Genomic DNA, 18,635 nt, shown 5'->3' on the forward strand with positions numbered 1-18,635 from the left:
GCTCAAGTCTTTTCTCTTCCTCCTGGCGTCACACCTCCTCTGTGCTCTATACTCCTCAGAGACGGTGCATGAGTGACCATAGTCTTCCTCTGGCCTGCCTCCAGTTATCAGACTGTGACGGGCCAGGACCCCCAGAGGCTTTGGGTGAATTTGGATGTACTTCTTGAACGCTGCTGACTGCGCCCTTGTCTCTCTAAACCTCTCGATCACCATTTCCACAGACGTGCCGAAAAGCTCAGAAGGCAAGACCGAGGCACCGAGGAGAACATTTTTATCTTTTTCCCTGATGTCTGCCTCGACCTCACCACCATCACTTCCATTGAACGACCAATCGCAGCGGCTGTTTGTTTGGTAGCTTGGCTGGCTAAGTCTGTGGTACAAAGCAGTTCAGAGACTGCTTTAGGAGACAACCCCTGCCCCTGATCCAGATCTCTCAGCAGATCCACCTGGCAGGCCTGCAACACAGCCATAGTGTGTAAGACCCGCTGGCACATACACCCTGCCATTTAATCGCAAGGTGGTTTGTAGCAGCTTAGATGGCAAGGAGCTTGAAAAGTTAAGCTCTCTACGGGAAGAAACGGAAGGCTCATGGGGAGGGACAATTATGGCCTTACAGGAACCGCCCATAGATTCTGCGACGAGGAACTTCCTGCTTCTCACGCCCCCATACCAGATCCAATCTGGTTCTGGCGCAGGCCATAACATCTAACAGCTCCCCGTATATGGTGTTTGCAAGCTGAGAGGGCTCAGTACAAATAATATCCTCGCTCTCCTCAACCGCATCCTCCTCTTCCAGGCTACAGCTACAGCGGGGCCTGAGCCACGAGGTACAGATGCTTGTCCCCTCATTCCCTCAAGAATAAGGCCGGAGCTTCTTCATTGTGATCTTGTCACAATGGTCGCATTCAGAACCCTTGAGTACTGAACGTGCATGCTCCTCACCCAGAAACCTGCGATCATGAAGGTATACACTTCCTAAAATGCTTGCTCAGGTTTTCCATTTGTAGCTCACTTCACCACATGCTATTTTGCAAACCAACAGCTGCTTAGTCGCTTTGGATAAAAGTTTCTGCAAAATGATTCAATGTAAACGTAAATGTAATGTAAAGAGCTCCTGAAGACAAAAAAAGCTGATGATATGTAGGCATCCTCTTATACTCATTAGCACTCCATTAAAGGGACACTTCACTCATTTGCATTAAGCTTTGCATTGTTAGAAACCCAGTCATACTATTGAATGGTTGTGCAACACTCTCTCATTTTCCCCTGAGACGGGAGAAATCCGTTATTTACCTCTTACACTTCCTCCTACAATGACGCAAAAATCGTCATTTTGCGTCATTGTAGGAGGAAGTGTAAAAAGGGTGGATTTCTGTTGCGACTACAAGCACTAGTTCCTCATCTTTCCCAGGGGGCGGGACCCGCTCACGCTACAGACCTATTACAGATCAGTGGGTGGGACTTTACTCTCTGAAACTGAAAGCAATATCCTCCATCTTGTTTGAAGCTAAGCTAACAGGCGCTGTGGAGACAGATGTAAAGTTATGACAATAGCGGAGGAGAGTACTCAATATGATATAGACTAGAGGAAGAGGATTTCGGAAGTCTGATGCTTGAATCAGGTGTTTGTGGCTACCTTTACAAGCCGCATTATAGCGAAGAAGAGCCGCCGAGGCAGAAGACCTGCCTGCCGCGGACGAGGAGCCCGGACTGGCTCGGGTTAGGGCGGACTGGTGGCGCCGGTGATCTCACTATGCAACTACGAACCGCTACGAACACAGAGATAGAGTCCGTCTGTGGCAAAGATTTTCAACGATGACAATTTCTCCTGGACGAAATCTCTGAATCAGACGAGGACACGGACGTTTGTGTTGTGAACTAGTTTCCTAGTTTGGCACCGCATATTTTCTGACTGAACATCCAGGTACCATGCAATAATTCACCTTTTCGAAAGAAATACAAACGAGGAGTAATGCACTAATGAGTTCGCCAACTAACTAGACATTTTGTGTGAATGTGAAATTAATTTCAAGCTCTGGTGGTAGCTAGCCTTGTAGACGGAAGAGTGATTTCTCTTATAGGCAGATATGCGCTTTCTGGATTAGTGGGAGTGGCTTTCGGAGCTGTGCAATGTGGTGCATTGTGGTGCATTGTGGTGCATTGTGGGAGTTGTTGTCTTTCATACAAATGCGTCCTGAAGTTATTTTTTGTCTTTTCTCGGTCACAAAGGCACCAAATTCAAAATTTCTTTTACATTTCGACTACATATATGACCCACTTTAAATAAAAAACAATGTTCAAATGGGTGAAATGCCCCTTTAATGATGTCATGGACTGTCTTCGGCCAATCCATGTAACCTTTCTATTCTACAAAAGGTTTTTTATGGTGGAAAAATGTTCTTTAGATTATTAAAAAGTTCTTCACACTAAGAAAAAAAAAAAGGTTATTTTAAGCAATGTTCACAGAAAGGTTTTATAGGGAATAAAAAAAAATGGTTTCTCTATATGACATCACTGCAAAAAAAACCTTTATTATTAGGAGTTTACTGTGTGTGTTCTTAATCATGTGCAAATAGATATAGACAAAAGAGAATCTGTTGATGACCCTTTATCAAAGGTCTGTTAAATACAGTTACAGTACAAACTACTAACAAGGTAAACTTTGCACAGATGGTTATGGTGGTAAAGTGAGATGAAAAGCAATATTCAAGAAGTTTAGGAAAGTAACACCATGTTGTAGTGAATTTCATGGCACTGAAAAAAAATGCTGATGTTGACAAGTGTGAAAGCTATAGTGATGACAAAGACACAAGCTAAAGGCAGTGCAACATTACAAATAACTTCGAGACATAATGGGCCTAGTTTGGGAGAAATAAAACTTACATATGTGGCTTCAACAACTACATGCATCTAAACTTGTCCAGTTAAGTCTAGAATGCATCTCAAACCACCTCCTGAAATGGTTTAGCTGATCAGATTTAAATTAGTCTCGCATTTGTTTCAGAGGGCATTTGTCCAATGTCAAGCCAGGTGGGTTTTCTCTTTTTGTTATTTCATGGATCTGTATGAAATGACACTCATCTGGCGCCAGGGCTAGAGGACGCCACAGATGAGATTCAGCGTGATCCCTAAGGATCCGACATCTACCATGACCTCTGACCTCAAGCACTGGATTTCCTCCTGCCTGACTGCAGTTAATCACATTAAATCAGGTCATAGATCATAGATCAGACATTTAATCAGGTTGTAAGCCCTTGTGAACAGTTGCCAGCTTTGTGCCAAAATCCTTGGCATATTTACTCAAATCCTTTCAACAATTACTAGTTGACATGAGCTTCTTCCAGCAGAGCTGTTTAATCATGATGTCAAATTATAGGCCAACCCAAAATACCAATTCGTCATCATTAAAACATCATTAAGCACATGCATTTGAACACCACATTTGATGCTAAACACAAAAGCTAGCACTTTTAGGCGAGAACTAATGTTTACCATATTTGATGTGTTTTATGAATGTGCTTTGAGCAACATTTTTCTTACGAGTTAAAGCCTTGACTAAACCTGTTCATCAGATTAAGTTAACATGTCTCTTCATTAGATGTTGATTAACTGCTTGGTTCATATGGATTCCTTTTATAATGTCTTTATGAACTTTTTGAATCTTGAAAGTTTGGTTGCATGGAAAAAATTAGAAGAGAATATTAAAAAATAATTTGCAAAAGTCTTGTGGGTTTGAGTAATTGATAAACTACTGTACATAACTGATGACAAAAATAAGAAAAAAGTAATTTAAATAAATATGCGCATGTGATGCATAACACAAAAGCTTTTGGGAATGCCCGTTTACTGTTTTTTACTATAAATTATAAGATTGCTCATATATTTATTTACAAATAAACAATTTTAACAATAATTTACTTATTATTTTCTTGTTGAATAGTTTGTAACATTGTGGCTGTATAAAGCGCACAATGACGAAGGATATCAACAAAAACAGTCTTTAATGAATAAATCCAAAACGTAACATGCAGGAGATCGGCAGGACTACAGAATAGCACAACCACATGAACATAAATGAGACTGAACACTGAACAAAAGTAACTAAGATAAATGATCACACAAGGAGACTAATCAAAGGAACCGGGAACAGGTGTAGCTAATTAGAAACTATGACAACAAATGAGTACACTAGGACTAAACCAAACAAAGACAATGAAAACAAAGACTAGACAGAACAAGAATGTGACAATATCGTTTTAAACTGTAGACCCTACTTTTCACTTTTCGTTAATTCATTAATTAACGAATTAATACAGTAGCATGACATTCTGTGATTTTAGGACTACATTACTTGTTTTGTACATTGTGGAAATTATTCATGATTTCTCATTGCTGCATTTTTACTAGGGAACTGAAAAGTCAGTCACTTTTAAAGGTCAAGTTGATGTGTTGGATTCACGAGGGGTGAATGCACCAAGGAAGTTCTTCTCCTTCTCCCTGATTTCCACTAGCCTGACCCACCACTGCATATGCCTTGCCATTTAACCACGAGGTGGTCTGAAGCGGTTTAGATGGCAAGGCCTTTAACGCAGACGCCTCACCATGTGAAAGACAGCTGGCCAGCATCTCCTCAACAGGGGGCATCCTCACTAATCCTCGCTCGCATAAGGAAAAGGTCAATATTTTATGCAACGGGTGGAATAATATTTCCCTGTCGCGTGCGGGTGTGGGCGCGGGTCGGACTGCGGGTCCAATAGCCAAGATTATTTCAACTCAATTCGGTGCATTTGACTGCTGCTTTCAAATGGCCTCGTGCTTATTTGTGTTCGCTCTGTCTGAAGACCGTTAAAGGCTTCTAATTACGGCACGATTTTCAGCCCTGAGCGCCGTAGCCAATCACGCTGTTATGATCTCAACCAGTGTTCCTGGACTTTTATGTTATTTCCTGTTATTTCTATTACGAAATTCAAACAATAAATACCGTTTTGGCGCTTGTAAATGTGACGTGACAGATCCCTAGCGGCACGTGAACTGATCATCTCTACTAGCTAATAGTAAATAAACACGAATGAACAATGTTAAAAGGAACAGTAACTTACCAAAATGTATATTCATCATACATAATATCAATCAATCAGTGTTTTTCAACCGCGGAAAGGGTCAATAAAACAGCTGGAGAACAATTATGTCACATAACATTTACCTCAGGAAAGCCATCTAATGACCATAATATAGGCTATAGCACGTTAGTTGGCTAGAAAAAAAGAGCTATAGAGAGTATTTAGCTAAATAAGTGTACTATATTACATATTTATTATATTTTTATTTATATCATTAAATAAAGTTGTTATTATAATAAAAAAACGCATTATTTTTAACCTTAAATAATACTGCCAGCTGATAGGGCTCTCTGTATGTTTACAGCATTAGGGGAGCTTTTCTTGAGAAAAATTAACACTTATCTTGTGTACCTAATATTTGTCCAAATTAGTCAATATTAAATCAAATCACAAGAATTGAATTGAATTGAAATCGTGAAATTAGTTTCAAGCAATAATAAAAAAAAGCATAGCTTACCAGAAATTGTACCATATAAACATTGTAACATGTTGTCACTAAACCTAATAAAATTCAGTTTAGTTACTAAAATGTTTTGACAATCACAATACACTTATTGTGATGCAAGATTATTATTTTTTACATCCCCCCAAACGCCAAACCTCTGTCAGTCGCTGAATGGACATTCCCTGGTTTAGTGGGTTTTCACCAGTTACTTTGTGTTCGCACTTTAATAAATCTAACCTGCACGTGGATCTGATTGACTCGCTGAATCTGATTGAAAGCTATAGTGATTATAATAAAATTTGCTTGCTTTACATATTTAATATATTCATAATTTGAATAAAAGTTTTAGCCTATTTTTCGTGCTGCTACAAAGAGCACCAGCGGCCAGGCGAACACTGCTGAGTTCCAGAAGAGACGATCTGCTAAAGTATTTACTAGCTTTAAGCTTACAGTTAAACAGGCCTACTAAAACATTCTTTGTTCTATTATTAAGTTGGCTTGAGAAAGCCAACTTACTGATATTGTACTTAAACTTATTATTATTATTATTATTATTCTTCTGAGACTAAAAAATTCTATATGTAACTCCTCCTAGAGCTTTAACTCTACATACTCCAAACTCGGCTCAGACACTCAAACTTTTCTGACTAAGTGTGCTATCTATTTTCAGACTGATAGGACTTACGGTTTTCCTAAAAATGACGATCAAAACTCGAAAAAACTCATTCAAAAACTCCCATTGACTTACATTGGGGAGTTCTAAAAAATTCAAACCGACAAAAATTTAAATCTAAACACCTTGAAGACTAAACCAAACTGCCGTTCTATATACTATATGAGCCATTGAGACTCATTTAAACAAATAAACTCATCCATCTATCTACTTCAAACTACTTTAAACTTTAAACTATCTATCTATCTCTTTTTAACTAATCCATCTTTCTTTCTAACTTATCCATCTTTCTTTCTAATTAATCTATCTTTCTTTCTAACTAATCCATCTTTCTTTCTTTCTTTCTTTCTTTCTTTCTTTCTTTCTAATCTATCTATCTTTCTTTCTAACTTATTCATCTTTCTTTCTCTCTAATTAATCTATCTTTCTCTCTAACTAATCCATCTTTCTTTCTTTCTTTCTTTCTTTCTTTCTTTCTTTCTTTCTAACTAACTAATATTTCCTTCATTCTTTCTAACTAATCTATCTTTCTTTCTTTCTTTCTTTCTTTCTTTCTTTCTTTCTTTCTTTCTTTCTAACTACTCTCTTTCTTTCTTTCTAACTAATCTTTCTTTCTAACCTTTTTATCTTTCTAACCTATCTTTCTTTCTTTCTTTCTAACTAATCTTTCCTTCATTCTTTTCTAACTGATCTTTCTTTCTTTCTTTCTTTCTTACTACTCTTTTTCTTTCTCTTTCTTTCTTTCTTTCTTTCTTTCTAACTTATCCATCTTTCTTTCTTTCTAATTAATCTATCTTTCTTTCTAACTAATCCATCTTTCTTTCTTTTGTTCTTTCTTTCTTTCTTTCTTTCTTTCTAACCTTTTTATCTTTCTAACCTATCTTTCTTTCTTTCTTTCTTACTAATCTTTCCTTCATTCTTTCTAACTAATCTTTCTCTTTCTTTCTTTCTTTTTCTTTCTTTCTTTCTTTCTTTCTTTCTTTCTTTCTTTCTTTCTAACTACTCTTTTTCTTTCTTTCTTTCTCTTTCTTTCTTTCTTTCTTTCTAACTTTCTTTCTAACTAACTAATCTTTCCTTCATTCTTTCTAACTAATCTTTATCTCTTTCTTTCTTTCTAACTACTCTTTTTCTTTCTTTCTTTCTTTCTTTCTTTCTTTCTTTCTTTCTTTCTTTCTAACTAATCTTTCTTTCTAACCTTTTTATCTTTCTAACCTATCTTTCTTTCTTTCTAACTAACTAATCTTTCCTTCATTCTTTCTAACTAATCTTTTTCTTTCTTTCTTTCTTTCTTTCTTTCTTTCTTTCTTTCTTTCTTTCTTTCTTTCTTTCTAACTACTCTTTTTCTTTCTTTCTTTCTTTCTTTCTTTCTTTCTTTCGAACTAATCTTTCTTTCTAACCTTTTTATCTTTCTAACCTATCTTTCTTTCTTTCTTTGTGTTAAATAATGCCAAGATCATGCTAAGAACTCTATAAAAACTCCATAGTAACCATCTGTGACAACTAACCAACCACTCAAAATACTTTAAACTACTTTTAAATACTTTAAACTTCAAACTACTTTAAACTTCAAACTACTTTAAACTTCAAACTACTTCAAACTAATTTAAACTTCAAACTAATTTAAACTTCAAACTTCTTCAAACTTTCTGGTCCGACTTTATCAAGCCAACTTAAAGTTTGTCTCGACGAACTTTCGCATCTAGTTTTAATTGTGTTGTTTAATGCAATGTTTAATTAATTGCATCTACTCAGACTGGCTAATGTTGGTTTTATTGCTTGTGTTAGGCTACATGAGAGAATAAGTTTTGTCTAACGTTAACTCATATAGGAGATTTCATGCGGGTGTGATTCGGGTCACGGTTTTTATGTCAAACGGGTCGGGTCGGGTACGGACTAAAATGAGTGTTTCTGTCGGGTTTCGGGTCGGGTGTTCTGTTAATCACTGCGGGTTCGGGTTCATCAAACAGGACCCGTGCAGGACTCAAAAGCAAGATCCAAGATCAAACATAAAACAATGCAATGGCATGGAACTCAAGACATGGACATGAACGTGAACGTGAACGTGAACGTGAACGTGAAGCTTACCAACAGAGGTTACAGTGAAACAATACTTGACAAAGACACGTGGCAAACATGAGGGCTTAAATACACACAAGACTAATGGACAAGGGACACCTGTGCACAATGAAACAATGAACCAATCGCAACATGACACAATCACATGGGGAACACATGACACAATCACATGGGGAACACATGGCAGGATCACATGACTATAACAGGGAATCACATTACAACAGGAAACATGACAGAAGGCGTGTTTTCATTACAGATTTGCGCAAAACTTTTGCGTTTTTTTCTAAATGTCAACAAAAAACTATTGCGAAATGACGGCGTTTCCATTAACCGATGTTATGCGACTAAAACTTCATTTTTCCTCTTGCGATAAGTAAAATCGTTCCAAAAACCATGGCAACAGACGTTGGTAGGTTTATGTACTATATCCCAGCCACTGCACTGGCCATTATTATTAATCGCAGGAGATGTGTGTTTTCCAAGCATTAATGGTGAGGAACGACCCTTATTATACTTGTGAGCGCCACATATGAGGTGTTTCTGGGTGTTTCTCCCTCATTTCTGCTTCCAGGTCTTGATTGTGGCATTTATTTGAGGTTTAGAATCCAGTATTCCTGTAATTCTTTTGTCTTATATGAATTTAATAAAGAACTCTGTCTCGTATTCTGTCGAAACACACCGCGTCATCTACGTCAGGTGACCTGTAAATGCAGTTCCATTGCAGTTTCGCGAAATATTTCTCTTTCGTATTGCCTGAAAAACCTCATGCGAGCAGAAAAACTTTTTTGCGATAAATGGGAGTTTTTGCGAAATTGACGTGTTTCCATTGGGCGTATATTCAATTCTCAATTTCAATTCGCGCAATTTGAAGGGTAATGGAAACGCGGCTAGAGACATGAGACAAGAACATGACACCTGAACATGACACAAACCAAAACAACCCGTAACACATCCAGCAATCGAAGAATGAGAAAGCGAAGCCACTTTCTCAAATTCCTCGGCCAGCTTGACCTGAAATCCCCAGGATTTAAGTCTCCGCTGTGCCTCAGTCATAAAACAGGGACACAGAGGCAATCACTTTCTAAAACACTTGCTGCTAGATTTATCCATATTTCGTCTTTGATTGCACACAGTACAAATAAAACGGCTCCTGAAGACAAAACAGCTGATGACGTGTAACACAGGAGCCCTTTAATACACACGGGACCTCCACTTGTGACGCGAACTGTTGAATATTGGCATGAGGTTACAATGCTGATGCGGATGCCATTCCTCATAGCAAACACCAAGACACAGTGTCCAACCCTGCATTTTATTCATATATCACCCGCAACCCATCTTAGCCAGCCGATTACTTTAATGAGCACATAGGAAGAGTCATGTCACAAACAGCAATCAAAGTGCGGAGACAGGTCACAATGTTGTGAGTATGTTCACACACATGTGACTTGCATATTTCAATAAAAGACACTTTTTAATAAACCTTTGTCATGCTTTAAAAAAGTACACTTATTTTGATGTGCTGACTAAGCACATGTAAAGCCTCAAATTTTTATTTTATATTTAAAGTTAATGTATTTGAAATGTACTAAATTGCAATATCATTAAAAATGTGTAATTACAAACATATTTGAATACACATAAGTTGAACTAGTTGCATTCAATACATTTTCATTTAATTGTAACTAACATGCAATTTAGTGTCTGAAAACAGTTCACACTTAAGTACATTCTTATAAAGTATATTATTACAGTAATAATGCTAAAGTGCACTTCGTTTTTACCAGGGTAACCCTGTAAAGGAATATAAAACGAAACACAAAGAGCCTGTGACCGTTCACTCACCCAACAATGACGATGACAAAATCCAGCATATTCCACCCGTTTCTCACATAGGAGTTCTGGTGCATCACCAGTCCATACGCGATGATCTTGAGGAAGGTTTCAATCGTGAAAATGATCAGGAAGGCATATTCTACTGTTTCCTGTGAAACACAGTGATAGAACACAGAGATTTTAGTATCTCGTTCATTTTGTGCGATTATTTGTGGAACAAGAGCATGTGATTTGTAAATTAATATTAAAGCTGGATTGACCGAAGAGAAAAATCTCAATATGCACAAAATATTCAACTGTTACTTTTGATTTTTTGTTTAACAAAATGGCAGAACAATGACACAATTTAGTGTTTTTGGTTTCCCCAATCCTGGAAAAGTACAGCCTTTCTCTTTACCCCTTAATGTGTTCAAACTGTTAGTCCATCATTAAATTACAATACACTCAAATAAATAAACAACACATCAGATTTCTAAAATCCACCACGATATATGTCCTGTTTCCAAGTCCATGTCCAGATTCAATCCTAGATGTGGAAGCTTCAAAACGTGCAAAAAGTCCCAATCTGGCAACCTTGAGCGCTTCCCACAGCCAGTGTATAACTTTGAAATGACACACGCTGTGCAACATTACTTTACTGTAAGCTATTTTTCTATTTCTAGTGGATGTTTTGCACATTATGTCGTCGTATTCAGTATTGCACAGTGAAGCAGGCTCAGCAAACGTGATAGACAGCAATTACAATCTCATGTTTGAGTCCATACTTCCCCATAAAATAAAGGCACAAAAAGTCAGGCCCTGGTTTCATGTGAATCCTCGGTTATTGATGCGAATGTTGTCTTTGGCCACGTCTCAAGCGACAGGATGACAATGGCTAAGCCACAGCACTAAGAATAGCTACAATGACTAGATTAATCCCATTTGAACAATAAAATCTCATTGCTGAACACTGCATGTCTATGTGCAAAACAAATCAGTCATAGATTTTCACATTCATATACTGCAATATAAGGCACTTTTCCAAACCCGAATGTTGACAATACATGGATTAATTTTACGTCACCCGCCCTCCTTTGTCTTAAAGCACTTAAGCTTATCAAATACTTCAGGTACATTCACTCGCTGTGGACTTCAGTTACATAAGGCCTGAGTCTGAGGACGAAGACAGACGTCTGATGGCCACAGTGACGCAGTGTCCGGTTTAGTGGACGGCAGATTTAGACTAATGGGTCTATAGTGGTTGTTATGTGCAGTAAAAGCAGGTGATGATGCTGTAGTTTATAAAATGGTCATTTGCTTTGTCTTAAAACACACCTGGACCGAAGTAAACTGATCCCAGTGCTTGTTTTGGGATTTCTGAAGCTCAGTTAGACTTCTTGCTTGGCAAAGTTGGATGTGGTTACACAGCGCTGTCATTGGCTTTGCAATTATAGCTGTAAATAGTTAGTTATGGCACAACAAATTCTTATTTGTTTTATAGTGTGTCATAAATATGGAAGCTTGTTTCTGCTATGGAATAAAGAATAAAAAGGTTCTGTCACTCTTTATCTCACAATTCTGACATTATAACTCGCAATTGTGGGTTTATATCTCACAAGTGCGAGTTATAAAGTCCAAATTGTGTTATAAACTTGCAATTGCGAGTTATAAAGTCAGAATTGTGAGATAAAAGGTTTGTATCAATTAGCTTATCCATGTTTGTCTGTGCGTCAGTGGTGGTACTCTTTCTGCAGAGTCACTGAATCATTCATTCAGCCAATTTGTTAAAGCCCCCCTGTGGTGAAAATCCAGCTTTTAATGTTGTTTATGTGTCTATGTGGTGTTATTAATATGCTTTAAGACGAACCATGTGTAAATTCATAAGTCGACACCATTGCTGAGTATTTCCTCCTTAAAACTGCAGTGAACCAAAGACAGTCTCAAAAACACGCTTTGAAATCGCTGGTGTTTCTGACGTCACAAACTACCTTGTAACCAATCAGATCAACGTGTGATCGTCAACCAGTGGATCTCTGAGTGAGTGGAGGCGGGGCTCATTTGCATATTCATACTAAATGAGGCAAGGGTGTCGAGTTACATTAAAGCGATAGTTCACTTTGAAATTAATTTTTGATATGTTTTAGCTTAAAACATATCTTAAACATATCTATATGTTTTTGGACTTTATAACTCGCACTTGTGAGATATAAACCCGCAATTGAGAAAACGAACAGTATTTATATCGTTGTTATCTCTTGAAAACAGCACACGTCCAAATGATCTGACGGCGCCGGCGGGTATAGATATATACATAGATTTCGCCTTGGCTACGGTTTCGTTCCAATGAACTGCAGTAGCCAAGGCGACATCTATGTATATATCTATACCCGCCGGCGCCGTCAGATCATTTGGACGTGTGCTGTTTTCAAGAGATAACAACGATATAAATACTGTTCGTTTTCTCACACAAACCGCTCGTTTCGTGTCTTAGGCCATCAATGTGTACTTATGATGGGGAATTGTTTCATTTGGACGTGGGGAATTGTTTTAATTTGGACTCTGTGCTTGTGTTTTGAGACAATGACCATCGACCTGCATTATATGACTGACAGACAAGAACGGTTTGACCTAAAAATATCAAAATTGAAACTACTGCGGAAACAAAGACACCTACATCTTGGATGCCCTTGAGGTAAGCTAAAACATATCAAAAATTTATTTCAAAGTGAACTATCCCTTTAAAGATATTTTAAGGCATGAAGAAGGAAAAAACTCTTAAATATGTCATTTTGGTGATCAAAGATGAGTTTTAAGTGATAAAATGATTGACTACAGGGGGACTTTTAAAAACTTTTATGTGATGGCCATACAAAAAATAGGGTTGTCCGTGGTCTGAGAATGTGTTGTGGGTGTCTGGGATGAGTGTGAGATTTCCCAGCCTGAAGTTTTGTCCCAGTCCGCCTCTGCTCACAGCATGGCTGATATTTGGAACAACAGTACTCTTAATTACTTGAAATTGTTCATTTCTACCAGCCTTCTTTGGAAAGATGCTGTATATAGATATTGAGGTGTCAAAAACAGGTCAGTTCTCACCACTTCAAATGCGGAAACAACACAACAATGGTGTCTATCCAGACAGCTTTATTTATTCAGTATCAAAAGATCTCACAAATGACTGAAGTTCACTACTCATGCAACAAAAATAACAAATATATTATTATATGTGTATTGTATATACACAAAAAATACACATTTTACTTCTGTATTTACATTTTAATTTAATTAAGTCTGCTACTCTGCTAAAATATAATTTTTAATCGCTTTTTTAATCATCTTTGAGATCATAATTTTGTAAGTGGTTTGATCGTTTAACACACTCACAGTAAGATGACATTCGGGTCTGAGATTATGGTATCAGAATACGTCTAAGATGATCTTTACATAAATCAAACTCAAGAGTGTCATTGATAACAAGCCTGTCGCTCTGTCAGCATTACAGGAACTCATGCAAGCAGACACTGTGAAGTGACTGAGTGTTTTAAGCACTTCTTTTATGGTGTCAAGAATAATTATGAAACAGCATCTTCTCACAGGATAAGGCTGCATGAATCCCATAGATGTAACAATATTGACTTCAAACATGGAAGCAGAAATCACAAAATTATCCACTACACTCTTAAAAATAAAGGTTTTAAAAAGGGTTTTCTTCTCTTCCTTTAATGGACAGGTCTTAAAGTCCCTCTGTAGTCAATAATTGTATCCCTTAAAACTCATCTTTGATCACCAAAATGACATATTTCAAAGTTTTTTCCTTCTTCATGCCTTAAAATATCTTGACTGTAACTCGACACCCTTGCCTCATTTAGTATTCGCGATTCTATGAATATGCAAATGAGCCCCGCCTCCACTCACTCACTCAGCTCAGAGATCCACTGGTTGACGATCACACGTTGATCTGATTGGTTACAAGGTAGTTTGTGACGTCAGAAACACCAGCGATTTCAAAGCGTGTTTTTGAGACTGTCTTTGGTTCACTGCAGTTTTAAGGAGGAAATACTCAGCAATGGTGTCGACTTATGAATTTACACATGGTTTGTCTTAAAGCATATTAAAAACACCACATAGACACATAAACAACATTAAAAGCTGGATTTTCACCACAGGGGGACTTTAACATTGAAAAATTGTGAGTGTTCAATAAAAAAAATAACCTTAAAAATGTCTTTTTACATTAGCATTAGCATTAGCTATTTGTCCAATTTAAATGTGACATTCAAAGAAACTCAATTCATTACATATGCTGTTCACACAGAATGATCTGAACAACTGATTCTTATTCCTGCACTGATTTTATACCCTCCATCGGCTTGCAAACATGCACGGGAAAGCATTGGCAGCGGAAGCAACTTTTTTGCAACGGAGATTTTTCAGTAAAAATGATCAGAACACTTTCATCTAGTCGCGTGTGAACACTCTTTGATGCTTTACTACACAATGAAGTGAGTCGTAATGCACTGATTTCACCCACGCAAATATTCATCATTCTACTGAAGAAAATCAGTCGCACAGGTTTGGAATGACATGAGGGTGAGTAACTAACAACTGCATTTTCATTTACCAATCAAACACTGAAGTAAGAATGCATGTAATCGAACAGCTGGTCGACTGAGATAAGGGCTGTGGCGTGAGAAAGAGAGAGACAGTGGATAGAGAGATGAGAGAGTGAGTGAAGATATAATCCTCCTATGATCCTCTTTTCCCACCCCTCCACCCTCCCGGGTTACAGATGGACTCGTGTCACTCAGAGGAATATAAATATACACAGCTTGTTGCGTTCAGAGACGCCAACCACTCTTACTACAGTTCACCAGTGTTTGTATAAAGGGCTTTCCCAGAGGCTTGTGTGCAATTGAGAATATAGGTTTGTAGGCTGGAAATGATCGATGCGCACGCATGAGTGAGTGCAATGGAAATGCAGAGAGAGAGAGAAAGGTTAAACACTGGTGTCACTGACTCGACTGAAGCTAATCTTACTGGACAAGCCCAATGCTCAAAGCCCTGGAGCTCAGAGAAGCAAAACTCACTCTGCATTTACAAGAAAAACACCATAGGCCTAGTGTCATGATAACCAGACTGCATGAATCCCAGGGCATTAGGCACTTGAGTTTGCGTGCTTGCGAATAACAGGAATTGTGATACGGCTTAATGTGATTCAAAAGGCATTGTTCATTGAATAAATATGAGCGTTGCATGTTCAGATTGAAAATGCAGTGCTGTTGCACATTCAAAGCAGTTTACAATCAATGAATACCAGCCATTAATGGCAAAAGATTACATACGATCTACTGTTGATGAATTATGACGTTGTTTACTTTATGGTGCTTATATTATAATATGTCGCAGATGGTTGTATCTTTTTAAATGAGCAGCCGGCAAAAGTAAAGCATAGACATTTCAAAATAAGAGTCCCGGTGTGTTTTGGGCTTGTTTTATAGCTATTTGTAACGGTCACCAGCTGGAGTGCCCTTGAGAGCCACCAGAGGGCACTCCACATGAGACTATTATCACTCACAAACTACATTTCCCATAACTCACTGCCCGGACTCATCATCACTTATCACTGATCACATTCACCTGTACCTCATTCACTGATTGCATTCACCTGTGTCTCATCATCCTGTTAGTCTCAGTCTATTTATACCATGGTCATTCATTCACTCACCGCGAAGTCTTGTTTAAGTGTTACACTGCATTTCTGAGCGTTTTCCCTGGTTTCTTGTCTCTTGGTTTTTGGATTTCTTGCCTGTTCCTTGGATTACTCTCTGGCCTCTGACCCCTGCCTGTTTTGTTTTGTTTTGTTTTGTTTTGTTTTGTTTTGTTTTGTTTTGTTTTGTTTTGTTTTGTTTTGTTTTGTTTTGTTTTGTGTTTTGTTTGTTTGGACTGTCTACCTGTGTTTTGAACCATTGCCTGTTTATTGGATTACGTGTCTGGATTGCCCCTTAATAAAGCTGCATTTGGATCTCTACCTTCGTGTCTCCGAGCAGTTTCGTAACACTATTATTGGTAATTCGGTTATTGAATAAACTGTATCTGGCATTTAATTCAATGTTTAAAATATGCATAGTTCCATAATTATTAAATAAATACAGTTTGAAGTATTTTGTCCACTTTGAAGTATTTTTAAGAAAAAGTCTTAATCCATTAAGCTATGAGGTGAAGCATAACATTACAAATTTTGATTTGGACCAAACAGACACATGTGGTCTTTTTCTACAGAGAAAGATCTGGGGAGCAAAGACTTAAGCAAAAGTATCTATTTGATCTCCTTTTACTCTCATTGCAGACTGTCTAGGGCATTTAGATGTGCAGTTCTGGACCAGGTTTGAAAACTAGGTCTATGAGATGCAATTGAGCTACAAAAGAGAGCAACAGAGCAAATGACCCGCAGTCAAAGACATGAGCAATATGGACAAGCACCTCTGGAGAAATTTGCCTTTGTAATTGTGCTTATGTAATTCCTCTTTAATTCACTCATCTAATCTCAATTAGCAGACACTAATCCCACGACACAGCCAATGAGAAGTCACAATACTCACCAAATCATGATTAGTTGAGTTGGAGTCATCTTCAGGAAAGGGGATGTAAACAGCTAAGGCCACACAGTTGGCAAAAATTGACAGCAGTATAAAGATATCAAAAGGTCTGGAAGTAACAGGTTTAAGGAGAAACGTCATAACGTCATTCATTCCCCAACAGATCCCACCAAATCAAACTTGATAAAGAAGTAAAATTGTACCTGAAAATCATTTGTACATTTGAATTGTACCCTGTCATGTCAGTCATATTATGTGGCTTTTTGGTATTAAAGTAGGGATGCGCCGATATGAACATTTTGGCCCATACCGATAACTGATAATTCTTATGATTGAAAGCCGATGACCGATATATTGGCAGATCAATCTAAATCCACATTTTTATATAATTTTTGAGCATCAAAAACAAAAGTCTCACCAGTAAAAGCCATGTCCTAAAATTTTATGTAGCCGATATGACAGACTTGCGCTGTTGTTGCACTGAACTGTATTTTCCTTTTTTGAAGTGATTCCAATCATATTTCAAGCAATTCAAAACCATCATGGAGAATAATGTATTATTTCCTTCAGATGCTGAAGTGTCTCAGCTGAAGGAAATAATACATTATTTATCGGCTTTAATATATTGGACAAATTTTCTTATAAGGCCGATACCGATATGGTGGCCGATATATCGTGCATCCCTAACTTAAAGCTGTTGCATGTTAATTATGTGTGACTAGCAATTGTTTCTAAACACTCGGACTAACTAACACCGGTCAGTCAAATTGATAGGGATGCGCCGATATGAACATTTTGGACGATACCGATAACCAATAATTCTTATGATTGAAAGCCGATAACCGATTTATTGGCAGATAAATCTAAATCCACATTTTTAGATAATTTTTGAGCATCAAAAATGTCCTAAAATTTTATGTAGCCGATATGACAGACTTGCGCTGTTGTTGCACTGAACTGTATTTTCCTTTTTTGAAGTGATTCCAATCATATTTCAAGCAATTCAAAACCATCATGTGCGCATCTGAAGTGTCACAGCTGAAGGAAATAATACATTATTTATCGGCTTTAATATATTGGACAAATTTTCTTATAAGGCCGATACCGATATGATGGCCGATATATCGTGCATCCCTAACTTAAAGCTGTTGCATGTTAATTATGTGTGATTGTTTCTAAACACTCGGACTAACTAACACCGGTCAGTCAAATTGATAGTCCCGCCCCAAACTCATCTCATTGGTTGAATCAGAAGTTGACATATCATCACATGGCGAATTACAAACAGCGTTTTTGCTCCTGATGGGAAGGGGAGGTGTGCAACTTAACTTAACAAGGCCATTAGCGAAGGGTACATGCAAAGTCATTTTACCGCTTATGATCACGTGACCCAAGATGTCGAGTTCACGCAATTCTCTTTATAAAGATCGATGACGGGAGAGCTGGAGTTCACCCAGGCTATAATTACAGAACATCTATTTGATTAGTTTTATCATGCATAAAATATTTTATTTTCTAATTAAAATAAGGCAACAAATGCGTTTTGATACATTACGTAAATCAAGCTTGTCCAAAGACGAGCTGACAAATTTTATAAATGTGAGAGCTATAAATATGTAGACCTATATAACTAGGGCAATATGTTCATATAAAATTCACGAAAGTTTAAGCCTTGCCAGTTTAAATACTCAACAAGAAGATGCGAAAGGAAGCTCAAGTCATTACTCGCTGCTCCCTGCCTTTTTAATGTTAAAAACACTCACTTCTCTTGACTGAATAACTTTTGTAACTTTAATAAGGATTAATCTATGTTTCATTTATACAGTGACATCTATGCAGTGTTATTTTACATTTTACATTACTCCATTTCTGTACCTAAATACTTCTGCTAGACCTGCACTGTCTATTTCATT

The 18,635-nt window shown here is 37.5% G+C and overlaps 1 protein-coding gene across 1 annotated transcript in view; it reads right to left on the reverse strand.

Annotated features, from left to right (window-relative positions):
* cacna1db (calcium channel, voltage-dependent, L type, alpha 1D subunit, b) overlaps positions 1 to 18,635 on the reverse strand; it is a 102,231-nt gene that overhangs the window by 74,684 nt on the left and 8,912 nt on the right. The window contains exons 3-4 of the mRNA XM_084389806.1: positions 16,726 to 16,831; positions 10,160 to 10,299 (exon numbers count right to left, since the gene is read on the reverse strand). Of these exons, the coding sequence (XP_084245932.1) occupies positions 10,160 to 10,299; positions 16,726 to 16,831 (246 nt within the window). The remainder of the gene's footprint in view (positions 1 to 10,159; positions 10,300 to 16,725; positions 16,832 to 18,635) is intronic.

The sequence above is a fragment of the Rutilus rutilus genome, assembly GCF_951802725.1.
Source record: "Rutilus rutilus genome assembly, chromosome: 19".
Lineage (NCBI taxonomy): Eukaryota > Metazoa > Chordata > Actinopteri > Cypriniformes > Leuciscidae > Rutilus > Rutilus rutilus.